Source organism: Heliconius melpomene, chromosome 21, assembly GCF_056956725.1.
Source record: "Heliconius melpomene rosina isolate 202511_hmr_F chromosome 21, ASM5695672v1, whole genome shotgun sequence".
Taxonomy (NCBI): Eukaryota; Metazoa; Arthropoda; class Insecta; order Lepidoptera; family Nymphalidae; genus Heliconius; species Heliconius melpomene.
The window spans coordinates 14,652,085-14,679,183 of NC_140409.1; the positions used below are offsets into that span (position 1 = coordinate 14,652,085).

Here is a 27,099-nt window from a genome sequence, read left to right on the forward strand (position 1 = left end):
AAAACATACTACTAATTAGTAAAATCAATTCTACCCACATAAAAAGGATCCACATTAGAAAAGAAATATTTAGGTTTTTAGCGGTTTCCCATCGAATCCTGCATATAAAAAGTTAGGTAAAGGGAACATTCGAGACGATTCATTCGATAACTTTTTTTATAATCGGGGTAGTCAGGACAAGCCTATTGTTGAAATACTACTACAACTGTACATCGCGAGGAAATGAAAAAGATTCATTCCGCCTGGGGACATACTGTACACACACACACACACACACACACACCTACATAACTCAATACATAAGTTACAAAAGACGACGGCGGAGTCACAGGTAAAGGTGTAATTGGATAATGTAAGAAGGTTGCGTCACTACGAGTATACGAGTATACGAGTATACGAGTATACGATAATTACTTATATTTGCAACAGCGTCCGTCCATTCCGTTCACGGTGCTTACCCACCAGATCGTAATCTAACTACTTCAAGTGGGTCTATTATATATTTGTAAATAATATTATGTTTTTTTTATTTTACTGAACTTTTGGACGTATAGCTCGGTCGTTTTATTTAAAAACCTATTTGTATGTAATATATCAACTCAATTACCTCAATAATTGTTGAATATTGTATAAGAATTATTCAAATGAGGCCTCACTCCTCACTCCTCACGGTGGCGCAGCGGCACAAGGGTGTGACAGTAACGCGACGGTTGTGGGTTGTGAGTTCTGCCACTCAACACGCGATGCCGCGGTGTGGGACGGAGTGTCTTAGCACTAGGTTCTCTCTGCCTTAAAGGTATTTCGGACACTCATTAAGAAACAACAACTTTAAATGTTGTTTCGTTTCGTTTCGTATTACAAATTGTCGACCCTCGTACGGCAAAAGACTGTATAGACAATTCTGGTGGTTATTTGTTCTTAGCTTTCCCGCTGTATCCCGCATGTAGTAGGGTAGGTAGGGTACACTGAGAGAACATAGGCTTAAGACACCGTGAAACTTAATGTCTATTTTCTCCGTCACCAGAGCGACAAAAGTGAAACTAATTAGTGAATCAAACCTACAACCGTCGTTAAAACATAGGTTTGTTATAAAAGTCTCTAAATGTATCTGTGAATCGAACCCACACTGTCCTCACAATTACACAAGCCAATCATTAAACCTGTTTGCCAGTCACGATTGTAATTATCAAGAACTATTGAAATTTTTGAAATAGGTGACACTTTTAGAGACCACTTGTCACTTCCGTAGTCTTAACTCGACGAGCTACCGACTGCGTGTGACTGACTACAACAAGCAATGTCTCGCAGTCAGTCAGTGAGGCGGCGCGTGGCGACCATTGTTTTAGATTCTCATCATCTAAGAAGTAGATGGTTACGGGTTTACGGGATATGTCGCATATATATGTAGGTAGCTGGCTGGCTTCGTTTAACCGACACATATGAGTTCATTACCACTGCGCCGCAAGTGAGTGTAATGGATGCCTCAACAGTTTCCTCATAGCTGCTACACACCAACCACAAATGTACTCAAATATAGCCATTTCCACGTTCCAAGCTGTAACATTATATTATTAGACATCTCTGATATCAAGCAATAGTACTACTGCAATTACTAGTATTCGTGTCAATTATTAGGAATTATTTATTTTTATGAAATTTTGCAGCTTTTGCAAATAAATATTACGGGATCAACATATTAAAAATCATCTTTTGTATATTTATCTATTTATTTATATTTTCATTTCTTCGCTCTGGTGTGAAGGCAAAGCGCGCCGTTGACTTCCGCCTTTGAATACGGGATGCCTCTACAATTCCTCCTAATATGATTAAGCAATCTCTCCAAATCTACGACTACACTTAATATTATAAAGGCGAAGAGTGTGTGGTTGGCAGAAGGGACCTAGTGTTAAGACATTCCGTTCCCCATTTTCCACCGAATTCCGGAGGCATTGCGTGTTGAGTGGAACTCAATGAGTATAAAATAAAGTTATCTATTATTATATTTTATATAATTAAAATTATATAAGTAACATCCAAATTGTCCGATGATCGAAATCGTACCGGAAGTTAGCGACGGTACGCACTCGTACATACTGAGCAGTCACCTTACTTATATACAAAAAATTCAATACACAATGTCCCTAACGTTGAACAGAAAGTGGAGAACAGCGTCGTAAGCATTATATATATAGTAGTAGTGTATAGTGTAGGTACTATACTCGTGTGTAGGATACAGCATGCTGCAGCTGAAATAAAGAAGTATAAATAATAGCAACAGATATCGCTATACGCTCCTTCATGCATTCAGTTTCAAGTTTACTTTAAATGTATATGTATGTAATATAATTATCCCGCTGAGTTTCTTGCGCCGGTTCTCCTCAGATCTGAGGCACTAACTTTAGTGAACTGATGGTAAATTATTTGACGTTCAAAAAATAAAGCTTGTAACTTTTTATTTTGAATAAAAATATTTGAATGAATGATTTACAAATGTGCGCCGCTTGCAAATGCTAAGGTGTCATTGAGAAATGGCATTCGCAAAGGCCAATGTCAGGATAATGGACCATCATCAGCGTTATTGAAGCCAGTCGTGGCGCAGGGGCAGGTTACACATTCCATTCCCACTCAAGGAAATGATGTACTTATATTTTTATTTCTCGCTCTGGAAATAAGGCAAAACTCGACGTTGAGTTCAAAAAATGGGTAACGAAGTGTCTTAACGTTAAGTTCCAAGGTTCTCTCTCCCTACCCTGCTATATGCAGGATACTTCCCAAGCACCAGAACTCTACACCGCGCATTATAGTGTTACCAGAGCGAGGAAACGATAATGGGACTTGCAGACATCAGACAGCCAATCCTACATGCGTGCGAGTTTTTATTTAGTTTTATATTCTTTAAACTCATTGCTTCTCGGTCTAGCAAGGTAACACTACTTACCATAAAATGTTGTACAAATCTTGATGATAAATGCAAAAATAATTTAAATAAATAATAATAAATATTAGGAGAAATCAATTTTGATACCGCTGTGGCACAGCCAACACGAATTATCCCGTATTCCCAGGATCCGTCTACTCTACCATCCTGGAACAACTTGGAGCTAAAAGTGTTTCTGATTTAAAAACACTTTGGCTGTGCTCAAAGAACATTCTGGAATAACCTCACATTGCATTGGTTTAAAAGGGGAAAATATGCAAATACTTAATGTACCTACACTAGAAACGTTCACTTCGAAAACAATTGATATTCGAAACAGCTTGTTAATGTGCAAAGCTTAGCGGGTACACCTAATTAGGTGCAAGTGTGTCCTTACTGGACTTTCTAACAAACAGTCCAGCACTAAACTGTCAATACATACAGCAGTACGGCCAGTCAGTGCGGCCCCGAGTGGGGACCGTATACCGTATACCGTAGCCACGATGGCCTTTGCAGAGCTACATCTCTTTAATTAGCTGGCCGTTTAAACGATAGCGCATCTCAACCCACATCTGTCGGGAGCGCCAGCCATGTCGACATCTCTTCGCCCATTCATTTTGACACTTTCGATTCTTCCTAGAAAATATTTCATATATAATAAAGTATTTAATAAAAAAACTAAATCATTTGATAAAATAATTAAATATTTAGTAAAAAACGTATTTGATAAATAATTATATGAGATAAAAATGTGTTTAATAAAAACCTACTAACAAATTTTAAAATAAACAAAAAAAAATCTTAAAATGTAATACAATCTTTGTTGGTTAGACAGAAGGAGGAGGAAGGAGGAGCTTTGTCTACCAGAGCGGAATCCGAGTGGTGACCTAGTGTGGTGGTGTGGTGGTGTGGTGGTGTGGTGGTGGTTATAGTGCAGCAGGCAACATCTATTCTAATTCGGGCGGTTGCTTAACACGCAACCGGCGCCCACGCCTGCTTTGTTTATGGAACAAAGATTGTTATAAAATAACTAGTCGTCGCCCGCTGCTTTATTTTTGTGCACTTTAATATTTAAAATGGAACAATATCTAAGTCACGCTACTACACGCAACTTTCGCATTAAGTAGAGGAATCTTTTACTTTTCTTCTAAAAGTATAACTTCCTGTAGTTTTATAATTAAGTTGATATTTCAAAATAAAGACCTCGGTCGTAGATATCGATTTAAAAAATATATTACCTGTATAAATCCATCTCAATAAAGGTCACAATCGAATAAAAAAAGATTGTTATCGTTTCAGCGTCGGGTTATTGTTATCAACTTACCGAATATTTATTTTTATGTAGTTTTTTCAATTCAAATACATATTAATATTATATTACAAACATAAAGAGTTTGTTTGGTTGATCACGCTAATCTCAGGAACTAATAGTTCGAATTGCAATGGTTTTGTGTTGGATAGTCCATTTATTGAGGAAGGATGTAATCTACGGCTGTTTCTACGGTCAAAGTCACCTCGGACACTACTACACTACACAGATCCTAGTTGTTTCCATTAGGTTTAAATGGCGAATCTATAATCGAATACAGTCGAATCTAAAGATAGACAAAATTATAACATACTCTTCTAATTATACATTTTGAACACGAATTAATAATAAAGTATTTGTTTTTATACGGTTGACGTGATTAACTTCTCTTATAAATTGACTGTGAAACAAAAAATAATATTTTTCCATTCGTATCAATAGTTAGCGGAAGTCACAGCTTCGTCTTGTCGGCTTTACCGAAGCGAGAACTTTAAAAAGTACATTCCTCAATCGCTAGACTAGACAAATATTTTTAATATTTTAATAATATATCCAAACAAAACCTCATCAATCAATCGGTCGTGCGCGGAGGGTCGCGCGGAGGGTTCAAACGACACACGACTGCGCCGTCGCGTCGTGAGCCGTTATACCTGTGTCGAACTAGCTTTAACCTGCGTCTCCGCCCGCTTTGTATAACACATATAAAGTGTCCGAGGTTATTAGGTACAGTGAGTCAAATCCCTCCTATATGGATCTATATAATTACATAATTATCTCTATCGAATTTTAAATAATATCTAAAGAAATAGAAACAATGAAAATAAATGTTACGAGGTAACAAAAGTTACGAGCCGTGAGTCTGTACTTAAGAAATAAATAATAATAAAAGAAAAATAATAAATAAATAGCCTCTCTCGATAAATAAACTATCGTTCAATTCGAGGCAGTTGTTCCAGAGACGAGATGGGAGGCAGCGCGTTCAACCAAACAATCTGGGGAACATCAGTCTAGTAAAAATGTTTTGTATTTGCGGCGTTGAGTTTCGCCACTCAACACGCAATGCCTCCAAAGTTCGGCGGGAGGTGGGAAACGGAAGTGTCTTAATAGGAACCACTGTCCCACTGTCTACCCTGCTTTGTGCAAGTGTATCTTGTGAAGCTTGTGAAGCTTGTGAAGCTTGTGAAGCTTGTGAAGCTTGTGAAGCTTGTGAAGCTAAAAAAGCAATTTATAGTAATCTTTAATTCTATGTAAAGTACAATTAAATCGATACAATCCAGTCGGATTATGGACGAGTGACGCTGACGTCAGAGATATTAGTAGACATTAGACGTTGGACATTGCTTCGTATACTATGACGGCAGTAGGTAGGTCGGCTGAGGGAACCTAGTGCTATCATACCATTATCACACACATCCGTCACACAATAGGAGATATCAGTGTTAAGACACTCCGTTGCCCACTATAAACTGTTAATACCCAATTTGTGGTTGTTTTTAATATATTTATAACTAGTGGGCCCGGACGCGGCTACGCCCGCGAAAATATAAGCCTAAATCATTAAAATAAGTTAAAAAATAATGTAAGTGGAGATTTATTATTAGAAAAAATATATAGAAGTAAAAGTAACTAAAGGAAATTCTTAATATTAGAAAAAGTACCTAAAGCTTGCCGTGCGCGCGTACTAAACATTTTTCTATATTAAATAATTATTAATTTTTGCGAACAATATTAAATAAAATCCCAAATGATTAAAATTACGATATTTTAAGTGTATAACATAGGTATAGATAACCGAACTGAGATAAATTAATTATAAGCAGCAAATAATTACATAAAAATTAACAGTAATTCGAAAATATATAAAAATTTACAAAATCATCAAAGACAATTGCCCGTTCGCGTCGGTCATACTATACCACTCGTAGGCTAGCTCATTTGGAATCAGTAACATCTTAATTATTTATTAGAATGTTATACAGTAAACTATAATTTCCATCTAGATGAAATGCTAAAAGTGACTATTATATTTATTTTCATAAGGATGAATATCAAATTATAGAAATCATCAAATTTTTGTTAATGTATACAAATCTATATCGGCGTGCGCCATGTATGCATTAAGCAAACTCATTTTGGGTGACGTTTTCTTAAAACAACAAACTTTGCAAATCGTTGCTTGGCAACGCGTAGCGACCATTGTTATTAACATGGCGGAATAAATTGCATGTCAAATTAATTATTTTAATATATGGTATGGTATATATCGAAAATATTACAAATATGAGAAAAAAAAGTATCCTATGTTCATCCCGAGACCCTCAAGTATCTCTATATGTGTATTTTATCACAATTAAATTAGCAGTTTGGGCGTGATTGCGTAAAAGACAGACAGACAGACAGACAGACAGACAGAGTTACTTTCGAATTTATAATATAGGTATGGATATAATGAAAACTAAGTATTATGTTTTTGTTGGTTATCAACCAACAAAGGAGGATAGTGGCACCACTCTATTCTTTCTTTTCCGCTTATTTTTTATATATATATATATTACTTAGATGGTTTTCATAGGCAACGACGATTAGAGAAACTAAAATTATAATTGAGTTCAATTTCCACTCGGTGGAATGAAATATTTGCTTATCTTCGCTATAGTAACAAGAGTCAAAGCTAGGGGTTGAGTTCTGGAAAGTGGGAACGGAGTGATTTAACCCTGCTGTATGCGGATATACCGAACAAATCTCCACCTCAAAGGCCGGCAACGCACCTGTAGCTCCTCTGGTGTTGGACGGTGTCGTGGGTGACGGTGATCACCATCAGGTGACCCGAACGCTCGTTTGCCTTGTCCTTTTTCCGTAAAAAAATAATTCAATAGTATCCATTGATTTTGTGATGGATAGTGCATTGGACAGTGCATTTGACTCCAGCTAGACTGGACAGTGGACAGTTCCGCTCCAAGTACAAGTAGAGTTAAGGGAGGACTCGTTTTTCGACATTACTTGAACGTTTTGAATACACAGTAATTATGATGTATATTTAACTTGTCCAATAATCTTTAAGCGGTGTATTTCAAAAGTAAGGTAATCTGGATTCCGTGTTAACTTGCGTGTTGCTTGCTTGCTAACCGTGCTTATTAAACACACTTTATACCAATACTAGTCGTTGTCGTCGTCGTCCAGTCGTCAGTGTGTACAACAAGGCAACCCACTAGAACTATGTGTACTAGAACTATGTGCATTGTCCACTCTCTGAGTTCCTCTACCCGACATGCAAGCAAGCCTGCCTTTACACTAGGTTTCCTCTGCCTACCCTGATATATGCGGAATACTGAAAAGTGTCTGAGAAGAGGCAGTTCTGCAGCGACAGAGGCGGCTCGAAAGGCAGTTCTGCTTCTCAGCTCTGATGGTAGCTTACTAGCTACTGACACTATTCATATTTTTTACGTAACTGATAACTGATTTAATTTCAAAAGTGGTTGAATGGCCTATTTCAATGAAGAATAGTTTGAGTTTTGATTATTATATAAGTTTGCACCTAAATGCCATTTAGGACTAACAGTTTTACGTTTTTTCTGTATAGCAGGGTACGCAGGGTACGCAGAAGGAACCTAGTGTCAGAGCATTCTGTTTCCCACGCACCGTCCAATTTTTGTGGTGTGGTGTGGTGGTAGCAAGGGCTTTTAGCTTCTTTTTCTCTGTAAGTTGTTCTGAAATAGTGCGAGCGAGACAGTTGTGGGTCAAGAAACCGGAATGTCTGCGAGTAGGTACCTCGATGCAACTGCGCCGAGACAAATATCTAATATAAAACTTATGTTTTATCTGTACTTTTATTTTTTTAATGAAAAAAATAGTAGAGAACTATTGTTTTAATTATTTTATTTAAAATAATTAGGTCTTCGTGGCGCTGCGGTACAGCGTGAATGTAAAGACGGTTGTAGGTTCAATTACCACTCGGGGTAAATGTCTGAAGGGGAGTTTAGTAAATCCAAATCCAAGGCCCAAATCTACAACGCTAATCTCCGGAACTACTGGACGGATTTGAATGATACTTTTTTGGTTGTATAGCTATTATGTCTAGGCAACATCTAGGCTACATATATTTTATTTTGAAAATGTGGATACCTGATGTGGAACCTTTAAAGCCTGTCTAAACTATAAAACACATAAATATAACGCCTTGGGGAAAATTTAACAACATGACAAATAATTTCAACCCACATAACAAAAATGAAGGTCTGGAGTACTTGACGTAAAACCCTGGCAGCCCATTTAATATCCAAGAGAAATAAATATAGCGTCTTAGTAAAAGTTGAACAACATAACAAGCATGTTCTGTCCATATAATAAAAATTAAGATCTGGAGCAGCTCATATGGAACCCTAACAGCTAAACCTTAAGAGATAACCTTAAGAGAGCGCGAGATTCTCTGCGTGATGTTTTCAACGATGCAGGTACTCTTGCAGTTGCTTCCCAATTTGTATGTTATAATATTCTCTTTGTCCGACAAAATATACATAAAATAGTGACAGTCATACGATAGGAACGAGAAATAAAGATAAGATTGTTACCCCAAGTTTTCGCCTCCAAAAAGTTATTAAATCTTTTATACCCGTGCATATACCAAAATTCCGCAGGGTATTCTAGGTTTGCCACTACCAAAATTTAAAAATTTAAAAAGCTAAAAGCTAATTTAAAAAGCTTATTACACTGTACAAGTATATTTGGAGGATGAACATGTATGGAATGAATGCCTATTGAATGTAATTACTATAATGTAGTAAAACAACATATTACAAGTCATTATAATTGCCAGCCAATTCTGTTTATAAAATGAATAATCATGTAGTTCAAGCAGGCGAAGCCGCGGGCGAGCCGCTAGTAAAAGCCGCGCTCAAAAAGCATAAAAATATTAATAATTTCAAGGCCACGTTCGCTCTACATACATACATAAGTACGTAAACTGACATATTATAATGAAATAACATTTCTATGTAATAGCTGCGCAAGCAGAATATGAACTCTAAATTATTATAATGATGTTACATATTATGGTACCTACATCTAAATAACTTTCATTATATTTTACAGCATAGTTAAAATTACACTAACTTCACGTTGTATTCCATAGAGTCCATAAGACACTCCATTACTCAACACACTGCACTCAAAATTATTCTAAGTACTTGCATATGCAATGCAAAATGAGAATCTCAAAAATAAAACAGATGATACAACTCACCCCGCGCAATGTAATTACGACATAAATGTTTACAATATATTATATTATATACGTTTATTTCTTAAAACTGACCTATTCCTACGCCGACTACCGAGCGACCAGACACGCTTGCCGCGACACTCACCCGGCGTACGTCGCGTCGTCCACAGCCGCGTCGGCTGAATACAAAAAGTCATTGCACACGCGAGAAAAAATCGGCTTCACGTCATCCTTCCCGCGCTTTTCAATGTCACTGTCATACTTATTACTCTAAAAATGCAATTTTTGTTTCAGTGAAATAAAAATGTGACCAAATGTGTTTATTAGTGGATATAGAATTACTTAAGTTAGGTAAGAGAAGATCACTTACTATGACAATGCGTGAACTCGCCTCTGACGCTTTAGTGTGCCGTGTTCAGTTTGTGAAGGATGTAGATCCTTTTGTTGATTATAATGTGCGTGAACCGTCTCGGCCATCATATCACACGTTCAACACTAAGATCCCACTCTCCTATCAAATCGGTGCTGTGCTACATTTACTAAACGCTCCACACAGAGTAAGTGTTGAATATCTTTAAAGTAATGTATGTCATTAGTCGTAATATAATTGTAGCAATAAGCATCTATTAATCTAAAATTGTTCTCCAAACATGACAAGATTTACTTACATAGAGCAGTGTAGTGTTAGTAATGCAGCTTACTCGCTGGTTTTCGCTAAAATTATCTGTTCCGGATAGGGCTGCATTCATTGAAACTCAATAGTCAGGCTCTGACAAATATTAGACCAGAGTTGCTTCAGAAACCAGATTACTTAGATATCATAAATTCATGTTTTCGATTGCAAGAACAGTTTGTTTTTCTGTCCGGTTTGTAGACAATGTTGCGTACATACGATCAGTGCCACACATGCACACAAACACACATGCACGCAGCAGGGTTGATTGGAGATCGCACCCACGACCATTAACTAGAAACCCAGTGGTGACCTTCTAACACTTTCAGCAACGAAGTATTTAGGTATGGTCTAAATATTTTCACAATGAGCTGTCGTCGTAGATAAGCCAGGCCTGCGAATCAGCGAATTGTAACGGCCGCCGATGCTCCATTTATAACCTGCAAGTATTTTATTATGTAAATACACCTTGTACGTTAGAAACTCTACTTATTGCGCTTTAATCGTGTGATGTAATAGACATAGTGACAACAGTTTCCTCATACATAAGATGTACAGAGAACGATCGATTAAAGTAATAATAGTAAGGATATAGAGCAAGCTGAGGGAGTACTCTAGTATGTAGGATACATACCGTATTGATATCACTCTATGCGGGACCAACTTCAAAGTTTACTCATTCTCACGTCGAGTCAAATACGTCTCTGCATACCTCTCTCGCCTGCTCACACGTGCCAGGTGCCAGGGGGTGCATGTATTAGGATATTGACAGTGGCCAGTGGCCAGTGGACAGTGGACAGTGGACAGTGGACGGGACGACAGAGGTATGCAGAGATGGTAGCGTTTGGCGACCTGTGCTCTCTGGCTACCCCGCTAGGGATACAGCGTGAAGCTAGGTAGCTAGGTAGCTAGGTAGCTAGGTAGCTGTTGAATTCTGGCCGATCTTAGTGAGAAAATACTTTTGTTTAATATGAACGTATTATTGGTATAGCTATAATGGGGATATAAGTTGGCATTAATCTATTAAATTAATAATGTTTAAATTATCTTTACCCCGCTCTGACACTCCAAATGCAACCTTAAGTTCCGCAGAATTTCTCGAAAAATATACGATAAGTTGGAAACGAAATCTCTTAACACTGAATACCCTCTGCCTCTTCAACTATGCAGTAAAAACATAAAAGAGCAAAAAATGTTTTAATATCCTTATTAAGTATTAGTAGCTAAACCATGAATTGTACCAAACGGACTCGCAAGCTCTCTCTGTCTCGCGTACTGTCCGTTCCAAGAGATTATTTGATGTTAGTTGATACCTTAACGCAACGACTATAACCGAATATAACCTACCTACACTATTGGGAGTAGGGAAGTTAACAGTCCTCTTTAAAGTATGCACTTGTAATTTGATAAGGTGGAGTATTTGATAGCGTGATAACACTTATATTTATAAAAAATTAAATAATTTACAGTATAGTTGTGGGTTCGATGCTCACTTCGCCTTGGTAAGTAGGTTTCCTCTGCCTACCCTGTTACATGCGGGATACATGCTTCAACATTATAAAATACATTATTTGTTCAGAATGCAAACGTCTCCAGTTACAAGAGCAAAATGAAAAATAAAACTTGTATTGGATATATTTCGGAGAATCTACAAATATAAAATAATCGTATATAAAAATTAAGAGACCAACTAAATTTTATGTTACTAAGACAACTTTGTAAGGCAACTTTAATATCCAAGATTAGACAAATATAACAGCGACATTTCTATATTTGTACCTAATATTATAAAGCTGAGAAGTTTATTTGCTTGTTGTTGTTTTTAGAAACTCTACTGGTTTGAATTTTAAAAAATCATTATTCCATTATATTGGAAGACTGTATTATTTCTAGTTACATAATTGTTTAGATGTAAAGCACTGTAACGGCGCTCAGAGTTATGTCCCGAACTTAGAATGTGTCATGTGTCATACACAACTCTTTCCACTTGAACATGCGGGCGAAGCCACAAGTTAAAGCTAGCATATAGCTAGCAAATAAAATAAATAACCCAGTAAAAGTTAATATTTTAAAATCACTTTAAGATAGTGGTGGTTTACAAAATCGTAGAAAACCAAGGCAAAACATCATAAATATAAAAAAGGTCAAGTGCGAGTTGGATTAGTCCATTATGTAGGTCAACGGGGACGTGACTTACAAAAGTTGACCTTGACAAGCTAAAGACAGACAGATGCACCGTAAATTAATGAGGATTCTGTTTTTTTTCTTTTGAGGTACGGAACCTAAAAAAGTAAACCTGAATCAACAATTGTCGCATATATTTTCCCACGCAAGTTGGCGCGGTTGTTACGAATTACACCTTTGCTAACTCTAATTTAGTATCTTGACTCATTTTGTTTTTGGAGCAGCCCTCTCCTATCGGTATCACTGACTAATTCTGTGGAAACACTGCATGTGCAATCATTGAAATTTATTATTGAAACACGGGAGGTATATAAAAAATGGCCTTCTTTTAATTTTTTTTTTCATCTAAGCTTATAAGAAAATATTTTGTAAATATATTTTTTTTAATAATTAGGATTTACTAAAATATAAAAACAAGTACGCTGACATTAAAAAGTAATAATAAAAGTAATGAGGTTTGTGGGTTCTGCGATTGATTTTGTTTTTGTTCAGGGGTCCAGACAGCGCTCGAATAGTAAGCAAGCAAGTAGGAAAGTGGAGAACGGAGTGCCTTAACTAGGCTCCCTATGTCTATATATTATACGGCAAAAAGCGCCCGTACATACGCTTGTTATTTTTAAATAAATATTTCCACAACAAACAGCGCCCTCTACTGTCGGTATCGATTTAACTTGTAGTTCTACTTGGAAAGTACTTCGCTAGTTAACTGATCTGACGCTAGATGGCGCTGAAAAAAATGTTGCAACCAAATATTGAATGTTACAGCTCGATGACGTCACTTTCCAAGTGTTTAAGGACGGAGAATACGGCTCCTACTTAGATTTAGATTTATCGCTCAGCGAGCAACAAGAAGAAATCGAAGGGCTGGAAGTAAGGTTGGTATTTTAAACGTATATTTTTTTCTAGAACATATTTGTGCACAAAATATACAGGGTGGAATTGTCAGCACCACTTTAAATGAAACCACAGTTTTAACTGCTCTAGAAAAGCCTAATATAATTCGGAAAAAAAATAATTCCCAAAAATGAAAAAGTTATTTTTTCAAACAAAATAAATAATAAAATTATCTTTTTAAAATAAAACGCCATTTGTAAAGTATAACATAGGCACGCACACACTTACCTGTCAAATCGGAAACGTCGCACACGTATGTGTGCGTCACACGAAATACAGAATGGATAAAAATCGTGAAATGAAAAAAAATTCCTACGTCCAAACTGTTGAGGTACCTTGATTATTTTCTTAGGTGTGGGTTCGAAATATATTACCCTATATGCAGTTTCAATAAAAGAAGCGCTGCCTCTTCCACCCTGACTACTACTACTCCCTGTATATTATAACTACTTAAAATTGCTTAGGTACTTCTTTTGTAAATGTACTGGCTCATATAATTCCGAACAATCTAGTTCTACAAAATTAAGAAAATAAATCTATTGCAATTATCACAATAAATATAAGCAGTGGCGAGCTAAGGGGGGGCGGCGGGGGCGGTCCGCCCCGGGCCTCGGGTCCTGGGGGGCCTCCAAATGGTGCAAATTCCCTTGATCAAATCTTAAATAAGCCTTTGAAAAAACGCATAGTATCTACTTAAGAGGAAGTTTGAGTTTAGAGGGGGCCTCAAATAAACAAAAAGGTACAAGGATTATTGCAGCCTGTACCGGTAGTAAAAACGGTTTGGCTACTACAGCCAAGCTCTTCTTTCTGAAGAGCTTCAGAACTGGCTTCTTGAAGCTGATGGTCTCTGCAATAGCTTGATGCATATAAGGGTGCTGATTGAAAGCGTAACTACAAACTAAAATAGTGCCTATGCGCCGCAGGCCGGCTGTAGCGTGTCCAAAAAGGAGTCATTCTGAAAGCAGAATGAAGAGGTTCTATTTGCTATACCATCTACCGAAATGGTTGTTTGTTGTTGGGGAAGACTTGAACAGTCACGTCAGTAAGGCTGCTGAGCCGTATAAACGTGTTCACGGGGTTTTTAGATACGGACTTCGTAATACAGAGGGAGAAAATATTCTAAGAAACTATATTGCGTCTGATCTGGCCGTCGCGAATACGTTCTTCCAAAAGAACTCTCAGCACCTTATTACGTATAAATTGGGTCCCACTCAACTCAAATTGACTAGTTATTGACCAGACGGTGTCATATGGGCAGAGTAACTAACTGTAAAGTAATTCCAAGGCTAAAGCCTGATGGCCCAACATCGTCTTCGAGAAACGTAAGCCTCGGATCAAGTGGTGGTAGCCGAATGGACCGATGCAGACTGACTTCCTAGCAGAGGTGACGGCTGATATACAAGAGCATACCTGTTATTTTATACGGTAGAGAATGCTGGCCAGCACTATCTCGGCACATTCAGGAGCTTCACTTCACGGAAATGAAGATGCTATAGATGGTGGATGTACGGCGTAACACGGTATGACCGCAATCGCAACACATTCATTCGAGATGGTCTATCTGTGTATCTCAGACCCTGGAGTGAGATCTATCGAACGCCGAAGGAAGCGCTGGTTGAATGTTGTGATGCAGGACATGAGAGCCAATGGACTCACCACCGAGGCACGTAGTTGACGAGTAGGTTGAGTAGAAAGGCAGACTCTAGAAATAGCCGGGATTAATGCCAAGAAGAAGTAGAAGAAGTATACGTATTTTGTCCCAATATTAAACAATCTTTAGAACGTCTGGCAAGAATAAAGCCAACGTAAAGGGCTTGGTTATAATATTTTTTTTTACATTTTTCTCAAAAATATATTTAAATACGAGCGTCGTTACTTTAACGTAGGTGAGCGTGTACCTTAAATTGGCGCTATCTTTGAAAGGGCCTCACTCTCAAGTTAATAAGTACACATACACTGTTACCTACTTATTAGACTATAAATGTTCAAAATTTCAGCTTTACTAAAATGACGTAGGTCTGGGGGCCCTGGCATCTCAGTCAGTATTTTATTTTATACGCGGAACTAATATTACTATTACTATTATATTATTACTATAGCGTGTGAACTAGCTCATGATGACAAATTATTATCTATATTGGAACTGAATCTGGTAGAAATTTTTAGGTTTATCAGGTTTTACATCTAGAGCAGATGATCTGCCTCCACCTATACCTATCTATCAATTGGTAGTAATATCAATGCTCGTACTCGTACTTTTGATATTTATTATTTTATTTAGACTTTTGATATTTATTATGCAAGTCTAACTCAAACATTAATAACAAGATGGAAACTAAGTAAGCATACACTAATTTGTACATGAAGAAAAAAGTGATATATAAAAATTTTTTTACACGGGGGGGGGGGGCGTTGTTGGGAGGGCCTCATTCAACGACACCGCCCCGGGCCTCCGACGGGATTAGTCCGTCACTGAATATAAGAATGGTAAAATTGTCACTCAATTTATAAAAGAAAAATATTTATCTTAAATGTTATTTGACAGCTTGCTTTATAGAGTTGCGAGTTCAAATATATCAATAAAAACTAGCTAATAAAAATATTAACATAAAACTACCTTTTTCTACATATTCGAACCAATAACCATTGTATACTAACATAACTTACATTTTGTACAGCACAAATACTTACTGCCAGCCAGTAGGCAGTTATTGAAGGATGTGACATAAAGCACTTTAAATCAATGAAACTGCGTCATGTCTCCCCTACATCGGTCGCCTTCTTTTATAATAGAAACATAATAAACACTTTATAGGATTCCGATTTTGATTAGAGTAAAAAAAGGTATAGGCAGGCTATTTTGAACTCAATAATCTAAGAAACTACTGGTTAGTAATTGCGAACCAGTGACGACCCAGCACGTCCGACAGTGCCTTGTCCTCATTGTAGACGACTACTAGTAGTAGTAGTTGTACATTTGTGAAAATCTCTTTTCACCGTTACTTCCTTTTCTGACACTAGATGGCCTAATTTTTGGTCCGCTTTAGTTACTTTATTCAACACACAATGTCTCAACAATTGAGCAAAGAGTGTAGAACGGAATGTCTTATCACTAAATTCATCGCTATATGCGGAATATAGCGTAAAGCTATAGAAAAAAATAAGTATTTATAATTCAATATGAATAAACTAACAAAAGAACAATTCGCTATAATATATACAATACTATTTATATCAAGATTGACAAACTGCTTTCACGTGGCAGGATGGAAGTAATGACAGAAGGGTTGACATGTCACCTGTGTCTACAGATAAATGAATTGAAAAATGTATTCTGCGTGAGATGAAAAAGGCCTTGTGTTAAGACACTCCTTGATAAAAGCAAACTTCTACGTTTAAAGAACATATATATCGTCGATTTGATAGTAAAGAAAATTAACCAATACCATTAATTAACTATAGAGATTGTCGAGCTTAAACTGAGCAACTCTTCTCTGAGGCTCTTCTCAGCTGAACTGCCTCACGAGCCGGGCTTATTCGACGACTTGCAAAATTCTATTTGAATAAAGTATATTTTAAATATGATTTTCTAAGTCATAAGCTAAATTTTAACAAAATAATTTATATAAAAACAGAGTTCGAACAATATCTGACATACAATAACAAAAATAAAACTTAGGAAAAACTAAAGTTCCAGGGAGGCGCTAAGGTCGTTAGTTCGTTACCATTCCGTTAACAGAAATAGCGCGAGCACATTTGGGTTAGCAGTGCGCGTAACCGGGTGAACGCCTGTGCCACCAATACTTCAAGAACATTATAACTATTAAATACGTCGTTTGACGTAGAAAGTATAGAAAACATAGACACAGCGAAACCGTGAGTTACCTCTTGGAGTTTTTCGACGAGCGCGAGCGCACGCAAGAACTTGCACACAATGAACTTGCGCTATGATATGCTTATACAGGTCGATCGTAACAACGTAACAACTATTACAATTTATTATATAAATATACAAAAATAAAACAAATTATACACATACATGTGTATTCAACTATCTATGTTAACACTACCAAGAAATAAACAAACAAACAAAACTAAATGATACATATAAAAAGATAGGAGATATGTTCCCATACACATACAATAACATTGGTCCCCTTGCCAGTTACAAATCGGCCGCGGACGCATCGCAACCTATATCTCGTATAAATACTGTACTGTTGCTATACTGTACATCCTGTATATGCGAATTGGTATCACCGTGGATTCTCGAGGAGATAGTGCGATTGTTCTGTTCATATCGAGATGATCAGGCAGGCGTCAGACGACACCGGCTTGGGTAGCTCTTGTCAGGACCTTTCTGAGGCCACCGCTGCTACCCTGGACTCGGACGACGATCTGGAGGACTTCCAGGATGCGTACGAACACCTTGATGAGTGAGTTCCGACCTCGCTGTTCCATGTATTGTTTGTACGGTTGGGCTTACCTAAGTTTAGTTTGCGTCGGTGTTTCTGAGTGTCGAACACGAACTATGTATTATCATTGAAAAATATTGTTTTTACAGCCGCAAGAATGCGCTGGTCCTGCGTACACAGCTCTCGGTGCGCGTTGACGCTATCATTGGTAAGTCATTTCTTACTAAATTCATTTGAAGTATTTTTCTCAAAATTATTTTAAAATTTTATAATAACATACGAGTAAAATTTTATGACTACGTTTAAATATATATATATATATATATATATATATATATATATATATAATTAAATTAATTAAACATACAAAATTATTATCTAACAAAAATAATTTTAAAAATACACTAAATCCTCCACCCAACATGCGTCGTCCCAAAATTGGGTGGTATTGGGTACCAACGCTAGCTTCCCTCTGCCTACCCTGCTATACTAGCGTTTACAGCGTAAAGCAAAAACAATTTGTCTTGCAGAGAAATTATTACACGCCGAAGGCAGAGAGCTCAGGCGAGCTCTATTCACACTCAAACAGATACTACAACAAGACAAGGATTTGGTGCACGAGTTTGTTGCCAACAAGGGCCTGGACTGCCTCATGCAGGTCGCTAATACCGCTGACCACAATTATTTGGATTATATATTAAGAGCTCTAGGACAGGTGAGACTAAAATAGTTTTATAATTTTTCACGCGATTAGTTTAGTCTTATATAATAACTAGCCGATCTGGGCGGCTTCGCCCTCTTGAATTAAAAATATTCATTAAATATAAATGTTTGTATCTCGCACATAGCAGTGCATTCCCCACTTTTCACATAAATCTGGAGGCATTGCGTAAATGAATTTTTAGACGTGAAGGTGCACTTAATCGTACAATTTCACTACAAATACAAACTTTCAAAATTTAAGTATATTTTCAGGTTAACAAAAAATCACATTTTGTCATTTAAAATTTATTTCATTAATTCATTATCTTTGCTCGTAATTATTGTTTAATTTTTTTTTTTTTATTTATATTTAGAGAATTCATTTACTTCATTTAAAGTGTCATTAGCCACAATGTATATAGATTTAAGTAATTATACTTTGGAAGTAGTATATTATACGTTTTTTTTTATAAATATATTTACTATGGATACTTTTTACATATAAAGGCCATCCGGTACATAAGGCTTCTTACTGACAAACGCATCTACTATCGGCGCGCGTGCGCGGCAGAGGTAGATCAAACGTCAGGTAAATTATGTGAAAAAGTAAAAAAAGTATTACTTATGAGAAAACATATTTTAAACTTAAGTTTTGTAATATTTATTTATTTCCTTCTTGCCTTGTCAAGTCCCTACTATGTCATAGTAGGGATCTAATATGGTTTGAATTAAGAAAAGTACAAAAAAATATATAAAACATTCTAGTTTCAATTTATTATTTAATATATATATTATACTAATAAGCATCAAATCTTACCTAAAACTGAAAACAAAATTTGAAGAGGATATAGAATATTTTAAATAATATTTTAGGATGTTAATAATATTACAAAGTACTAGTGGGCGCACGCAGCGTCGCCTGCTTATTTGTACCCTTAGAGGTGAATTATAATAAACCATGAAACACGTGTTCAATGAAATATTTTCAAGTCTAAATTTCAAATTTTATAAAAATCGGTCGCGATTTATAGATTTTTCCATACAAACTTACAAACCCTTATTTGCACCCTTAATTCACCACGAATTTAAATAAACCACGAAACATATGTTCAATTAAATATTTTTTAAGAGTCTAAGTTTCAAATTTTATTAAAATCAGTGGCGATTTAAAGATTTTCGCACCGTTTGGGGGTGAATTCTACAAAAACATGAAACACGTGTTTAATGAAATATTTTTAAGAGTCCGAATTTTAAATTTCATAAAAATCAGTGTCGATTTATTTTTTTTCATACAAACTTTTAACCCCTATTTCATCTCTTTAGAGTTAAAATTTTTCAAAACTCCTTAGTGGATGTCCAGATTATGAAAATAAACATCTGTCCAAATTTCACGTTCCTACGCACAGAGGTTACGGCTGTGCGTGCGTCTTACTTCAGTCAGTGAGGATAAGTCCTTTTATATATATATAGATTATAATCTATTACCTATGTATTTAATATACGTACATAAATGTAATAAATAATTGGATATTTTTACATGTTTTTTTTTATTTTTACAGATTCTTCTCTATGTGGACGGCATGCATGGAGTTATGAAGCATAAGAAATGTATTCAATGGTTGTACTCACTGATCTCAAGCCGTTTTCGCCATGTAGTGAAAACTGCTCTAAAACTACTTCTAGTCTTCGTCGAGTACGCAGAAAAGAACTGCCTCATGCTCATCAATGCTATCCATACTGTCGATAGTGAAGAAGAAAGACCGCCTTGGTTTAACATTATGAAGATACTTCAGGACTTCCATGCGTCTGACGCCGAACTCCTCATATACGCCACGACATTAATAAACAGATGTCTAAATAATGTGTCGGATCGTAGTATTTACTACGACCAGGTAGATGTCCTTCAAGATCAAGGTATTGATGATACTATACAATTATATATGTCTAAGAAAGAAACAGACTTAGATCTTCTAAGGCAGTTGCAGATATTTGAAGCAGTGCTCATGTTCGAAGATGGTGACGAGTCAGGGATAGCTCTTAAGTAAGGTGTTTTTTTTTTTAAATTACTTAAAAAAATAGTTCTAGTTTTTTTATGCAACCCCTCTTTGTAGGGAGCTCGATGAAACATTAATATCTTGCGTAATGAGAAGGAGTCTCGATTTGAAGACCTCTGAACAACGCAAGTCCAAGAAAAGGATAGCCAGAGAAAATGGTTCCAAAGGTACAATCATTTACTGATTAATATTCAAGATTTAACATCAATGTCTTGTTAATCTGTTACTGCATGCGTAATAGTCTTGATTTAATTTTTGTTTTGTTGTTCATTTATTTTATTTTTGTGTATTTCTTTATATTTTTCATTTGCTTCAACGCAACGCCTTAATTGCCGCATTTGACTAACAATCGTCAGTGAGTACACCGGTCACTCCTGAGACGGAGCCAGACAGACTTAGTTCCCGACAATCATTACCTTCTATATTAGACACAAAAGAGAATAAAGAATTAAGTACAGCATTAAAGAGAAGAAGAGATAGATATGCCAGACAAGCCCATCATATAACGCAGCAAAAGGAATTACTTAATATTACCAATGGCTTACTGGAAAAGAATGACTGGTCGAATAAAAGCTATGGCATATTCTCCAGTACGCCTATACATAAATACACGAATGGTACCAACGGAACTAATGGGATTAACGGAACTAATGGTACAGTCGTCTACAATTCCAACGATATCAAGGAACAAGAAGACGAGAAGTACAGGAAAACTAATCTGCCAGACGTTTTGATGAACGGTTTGTGTCTTGCTAACACACTAATTGAGCATTCATTTGAGCGCTTTCCTTTTTATTTTTTTTAACTTGTTCTGTATATAGGATTTGCGTACTTATTAATTTATTTTGTTACTTTAGGATATCATCGATATACCACTGGAATAAAACAGAGAATGCAGGGTGGGTCATTAGGCCATAGTGCAAGTGCGACAGACACTCTGTCCATTGCGAGACAATTGGACTTCTCTCCTGAACCCAAAGACGACAGAGAGATTCTGTTGAATCGTGAACACATTATCAAGGATCTCACTCAAAGACTCACAAGTACTGTGAGCCCCACCGAGGAGAAACCTATTCGGGTCTCCGAAATGGCGGGTATTGTTTCTAAAGCCAAAGAAGAATTAGCCAAATCTAAGTCAAAAGGTAACATTAATATTAATAAATAATATATTGAATAAATATATATTATATTCATGGTAGACTAACTATATTGTAATATAATAATGTAATTCCTACAGAAATAGTCAAAAGTCCATCGATGGAGAAAAGTCCAAAGACAATCGAGTTGAAAGCGTCAGAGAACGACCTCCATTGGGAAGAGCTAAAGAAGAGTTGCAAGAATCGCGATTTCCACTTATGCGATCTAGATTTCTCCGACTTACGATACGACTCTGATGATGAAACAGAATCGGCTGGTGCCTGTTCCCTGCCCCCTCCTCCCCCCACACTTCCTCCCCCTCCCCCCGGTATGTTACCTGGAATCCCTCCCCCTATGCCTTCTAGTAGTTTCTTTAGCTTACCGAAAAACTTATCTTCCATTTCTTCAACGTCAATAACGGATTCTCCAACAGAAAAGTCTGCGACGTTGAAAAAAAATAAGAAAACGGTTAAGTTGTTTTGGCGGGAGATACAAGAGAACCCTACACCACCGCCGGTGAGACCCAAAGTGGGGGGTTTTATATGGGATGATTTACCTGAAATCAGTCTGGATACTAATACGCTAGAACATCTGTTCGAAGCTAGAACTAATGATCTAGTTTTAAAGGTAGTAATCCATTTTTTGTTATTATATCTTAATGTATAATAAAGAATGAATAATAAAGTAAGATTGTATGATAAAATTATATTTTTTTAAGTATTATGTAATTATTTCTTTTCATAATAAACTTTTTTTTATTTTACTAATAACTTAATTGATCAAATATTTTGTCTTTTTCATATATTATGCTGCTGAACACTACAGGAAGTGAGTATATTTTAATATGAATATTTTAAAATGATATCTACTTATTTTCAGAGGATTTTTATTTTCATATAAAAGTTTTAGGGCTGTAAACTGTGAAATATTTTTACAAATTTATTTTATAAGCGACATTAAATACCATATGAAACACTTTTATGGATGTGCTATAACAAAGTTATAAATTAACTTACATTCCTGCTTAGGCTTTGAAAAGACTTCAATATAAAATCGAAAGGTCACTCACTCATCACGAAATCTCAGAAACTACATGTGCTAGAAATCTCAAATTTTGCATACGAGTTACTTATAGGACGTAAGTGGTCGCTAAGACGGGAATTTGCAATGTTCGACTTCTAAGGGGTTTTTTTTGGGGTTGACAGTTTGTATGAAACTTCGTTACTACAAATGCTAGGAGTCTCAAATTTTGTATGGTCGTCACTTATAGGACGTAGGTACTCATGGAGACAGAAATTAATAATAACGTAGTTCACGCAGGCGAAGCCACGGGCGGGCCGCTAGTCATAAATAATTGTAACAGTTCAAATTATTGTTAAACTAAAAAATCATTTAATACATTGTGATATTTTTACTCCACAACAGAAATTGATGGAACCAAAAAGAAATTTAATATTAGATACGAAACGTTCGAACGCAATAAGTATCGCCATGAAGAAGCTTCCCACACCACAGACTATAAAGGTTGCCATCATGAAAATGGACGCCACCGTCATAGGAAGGGAAGGAATAGAAAAGTTATTGACAATGCTGCCAACGCAGGAGGAGAAATTAAAGATACAGGAAGCACAGGTGAGAAAAATATACCACTCAGTACGTCACAGACATCGGACGAGGCAGATTGAATCTATTATTAAGACTCTCCGCTCCCCTTTTTCCTTTCGCTTTGTTTTGTTACCAGCGCGAGGTAATGTAAATAATTTGTTCCCCTAAGTGGAAATCGAACTAACAACTGTCATTTGTCCTATATATTTTTTCAAGTGAAGCTCTCAAAGCAAATTGAATCATTGAACCCAAATATGAATTCAAAGCTCATAAATATCTCATATTAAAAATGTACTTAATAAGTAAAGATCTCTTGTTCATCGATCTTGCTGTAGATGGCTGCGAACATTTGATTATTTCCTTTCCGCGGCCATGACTCGTGCTGTACCTAATTCTATTATTTAGAGTGCTCAGTCCCGGAATGTATAAATTTCATTGAATTGTCTTAAGTCCATGTATACTTTTCGTTTTAGTTCGCAAACCCCGACTTACCTTTAGGAAGCGCGGAGCAGTTCCTCCTGACGCTGGCATCCATCAATGAGTTACCTTCACGTCTCAAGCTTTGGGTATTCAAACTCGATTTTGATAATCTCGAGGTACGTTTGTATACTAACGTTATTTTATTTCAGGTGCTACAAGCTCCAAGCTTATCCCACAATATAAGTATTAATTAATGAATTAAATAATAACATTATGACTTTATACATAACTTTGATACATTTCCAATTTTAAGTGATTCTCTTTATTCCCAACATACCAATGTGGCGCAAGGGCACAAGGGCACTCCAGACAATGAATTATTATATATTATCAGCAAAAAGTGGGAAAAGGGTACCTACCCTGTTGTGTGCGGGAAGCAGCGTGAAGCTGATTTAATTTAATTTTTAAACATCATGTTCCAATCATTACAGAAAGAAATAGCAGAACCACTTATGGACTTAAAACAAGGTATAGAGTTGCTCAAAGTAAATAAGACATTTAAGGTCATTCTCTCAACTCTCCGCTCCGTTGGGTCCTTTTTAAACGGGACCGCAGTTAAAGGATTCCGTTTAGAATACTTGGCAAAAGTGATGGAAGTGAAGGACACTGTGCACAAACATCCGCTATTATATCATATTTGCGAAATGATTATAGAAAAGTTTCCGGATACTACGGACTTCTTTAGTGAGGTAAGCTTTACGTATTTATGTAAGTACTACTATTGGAAAGAAAAGACACGTGACACAGCTTCCGACTAAACGAGACGATTGTGGATTCTATTCTCACTCATGGGAATTAATTATTGCCAATTAACAGGCAAAGTCTTGAAAACTGTGCGATGCGATGGATAATGGACCCCTGGAAGACCCTCTTGGTGTCTGTACGTGGAAAATATTTTTAAAAAATGTTATTGGGAACCTTTATTAAAGTAATAGAACCCAAAACAATCATTTTTAGTATTTTTGACGGTTTGTCTGTGCATTTGATATCGCTAATCTCAGAATTGCGAGAACGATTTAGATGCGGTTTTCACTATTAGATTCTGACAAGCTTCCGTTAACATCTAGGGTTTATTTTATTACAATCGGCTCCTTAATAAAAATACTAATAAAACACCGAAATTTCAAGATTTAGTACCGGGATCGGAGTTTACGCGGGAAAAACTGCGCTTGCCGTGCACGCGTACTTACCATCTACCTAAATTCCATTTTACGAGCATAATCAAATAGATTACCAAAAGACTTAAATTGCCTACTGAGGCCATCGTGGCGCAGGGGCACAAAGTGTGACTGTACAGGCGACTGGTGGTGAGTTCGATTCCCACTCGGGGAAATGAAATATTTATTCAAATTTATATTTTCATTTTTTTCCTCTGGTGTCGAAACAAAGCACAGCGTTGAGTTCTGCCACTCAACACGCAATGCCTCCAGACTTTGGCAAAAAATGGGGAACATAGTGTCCCCCCACTAAACATAGTGCCTTAACACTAGGTTCCCTCTGCCTATCCTGCTGTGTGCGGGATACACTGTGAAGCTGATTTGATTTGATTATTCGATCGACGAAATAGATACTTTGTAAAAGAGTTATTCTAACTGAAACTACTCAATGGTAGATAGAGATAGAGATATAGATTTGTAGTGTTGTGTGCGCGCAGTAATGTACTTCCCGTAGGCCTAGGCCGTAGTTATGAAATTTATTCTTACAATACAAATAAAGAAAAAACTAGGAAAATTATAAGTCATTTATTAGTTAATTTTATACTGAACAAGTGTAGGTTATGAGTATTAACTTTATTTGTCGCATCATCAAAACCTCAGATGTTTTCCACGCACAGTCCTGAAATTGGTACAGAACCCTCTGTGACCGAGTCTCACTTGCGCTTGGTTGGCTTTTTCTTAAGAACACTTAATTAAACATTTGTATATTTAGAGCGACATTACTTACATATAAAATGAAATAAAAGCAGCCACTTCTTCACCAGGTTGGTCCAGTGATACGAGCATCTAAAGTAGACTTCGATATCCTTAGTTCAAACCTGTCGAAACTAGAAGCCGATTGCAAAGCGTCATGGGACCACATGAAGAGGGTTGCGAAGCACGACGGCTCCCAAATGTTCAAAACTAAAATGAACGAATTCCTAACAGATGCAGCGGAAAGAATTATTTTATTGAGCATTGTCAAGAAAAGGGTTATGAGCAGGTAAGAAAATATAAATTAGGTAAGTTTCATGTAATTATAATAGCATTGCATCTAGTAACGCTACTTTGTATGTAATTGTATTTGTTTTAACAAAACTGGGCGAGCATTGTGAACGAACTATATAATATAGCAAAATTGCGGCAAAGCGAAATTATGTTCAACTGACCCTTATGTCCAATTGACCCTGATACTAGAATAATATTTTTTCCAGATATATCAAGTTCCTCCTCTACCTCGGAGTGCCAACATCGGACACTACCAAGACAAAACCTTCTGACCTGTTGAAAGTGATAGCGGAGTTCGCCCTCGAGTTCAGAACCACAAGGGAGAGGGTCCTTCAGCAGTTGGAGAAGAGAGCTAATCATAGAGAACGGAATAAGACCAGGGGGAAGATGATAATTGATGTTAGTATGTTATGAATGATGATTGTTGATATTAGTATATTCTCAAATGGCATGGAATATTAATGGTGATATTAAATTAATACTTTGTCATAATATTATCTCAATATAAAAGTTAAATTAAATATTGTTTGACAGTAATGTTAACAAGAGACCAAAATATTTTTTATATTCTAATATTATGTAAAAAATACAAATATTCATATTAAAGGTAAATACCTACATTTGAGATAAAGATATGTACATATACAGGTGGGCAACTACGCAAACAAATGTGACGCGACGGCTGACAGCGCACTGAAGGAGCTCCTGAAGAGCAGACCCGACACTGTCTGTGTCGGGAGACGGAAACCATCGAAACCAAGCAAGTAAGTTAATATATACTACACACGAGAGGCCGTGGTGGTGTTGACTTTCGTCAGTCAACACGTAAAGTCCCGAAAATTTGGGGGTGCATGGAAGACGGTTTCCTGCTATTTATAGAATGTAACGTAATGCTATAAAAATTCACACACAAATATGAATTATAAATACAAACCTACATATTATAAGCTGAGGTAACCATAAATGAGTAATTGTATTGAACAATTAATTAAAAAACTTCATATTAAAATTTGATAGCGATGTTAAAGAACCGGTCAAGTGCGAGTCGGACTCGTCCATCAAAGTTTCAGGATTGAAGGTCAACAGGAAGTTTACTCCGCAAAAGCTTTAGCTTTTAATAAATTACAAAGTTAAGTTTGTTTTCATTTCAAACAAAACGACTGAATATTTGCATATTTGCTATTATAAATAATTTTGTAGTTTTTATCTGTAATATAAATTACTTTTTTCATTATTTGTACTAGAATTTGTCTTGCCAAAATTAGTTTAATTGTAAGCCTACGGGAAATGCTTGTAGGTGTTGATTA

At 36.4% G+C, this 27,099-nt stretch overlaps 1 protein-coding gene across 2 annotated transcripts in view; it reads left to right on the plus strand.

Annotated features, from left to right (window-relative positions):
* Positions 1–27,099, plus strand: part of Fhos (Formin homology 2 domain containing) — a 57,748-nt gene that overhangs the window by 24,765 nt on the left and 5,884 nt on the right. The window contains exons 5-18 of one of the 2 annotated variants that reach the window (XM_085205524.1): positions 13,067–13,176; positions 17,760–17,818; positions 18,141–18,325; positions 19,872–20,353; positions 20,424–20,533; positions 20,723–21,106; positions 21,224–21,508; positions 21,604–22,133; positions 22,929–23,135; positions 23,582–23,704; positions 24,020–24,277; positions 25,570–25,787; positions 25,999–26,191; positions 26,441–26,556. In XM_085205524.1, the coding sequence (XP_085061650.1) occupies positions 13,067–13,176; positions 17,760–17,818; positions 18,141–18,325; positions 19,872–20,353; positions 20,424–20,533; positions 20,723–21,106; positions 21,224–21,508; positions 21,604–22,133; positions 22,929–23,135; positions 23,582–23,704; positions 24,020–24,277; positions 25,570–25,787; positions 25,999–26,191; positions 26,441–26,556 (3,260 nt within the window). The remainder of the gene's footprint in view (positions 1–13,066; positions 13,177–17,759; positions 17,819–18,140; positions 18,326–19,871; positions 20,354–20,423; positions 20,534–20,722; positions 21,107–21,223; positions 21,509–21,603; positions 22,134–22,928; positions 23,136–23,581; positions 23,705–24,019; positions 24,278–25,569; positions 25,788–25,998; positions 26,192–26,440; positions 26,557–27,099) is intronic. The other variant, XM_085205525.1, reaches the window with a different exon arrangement.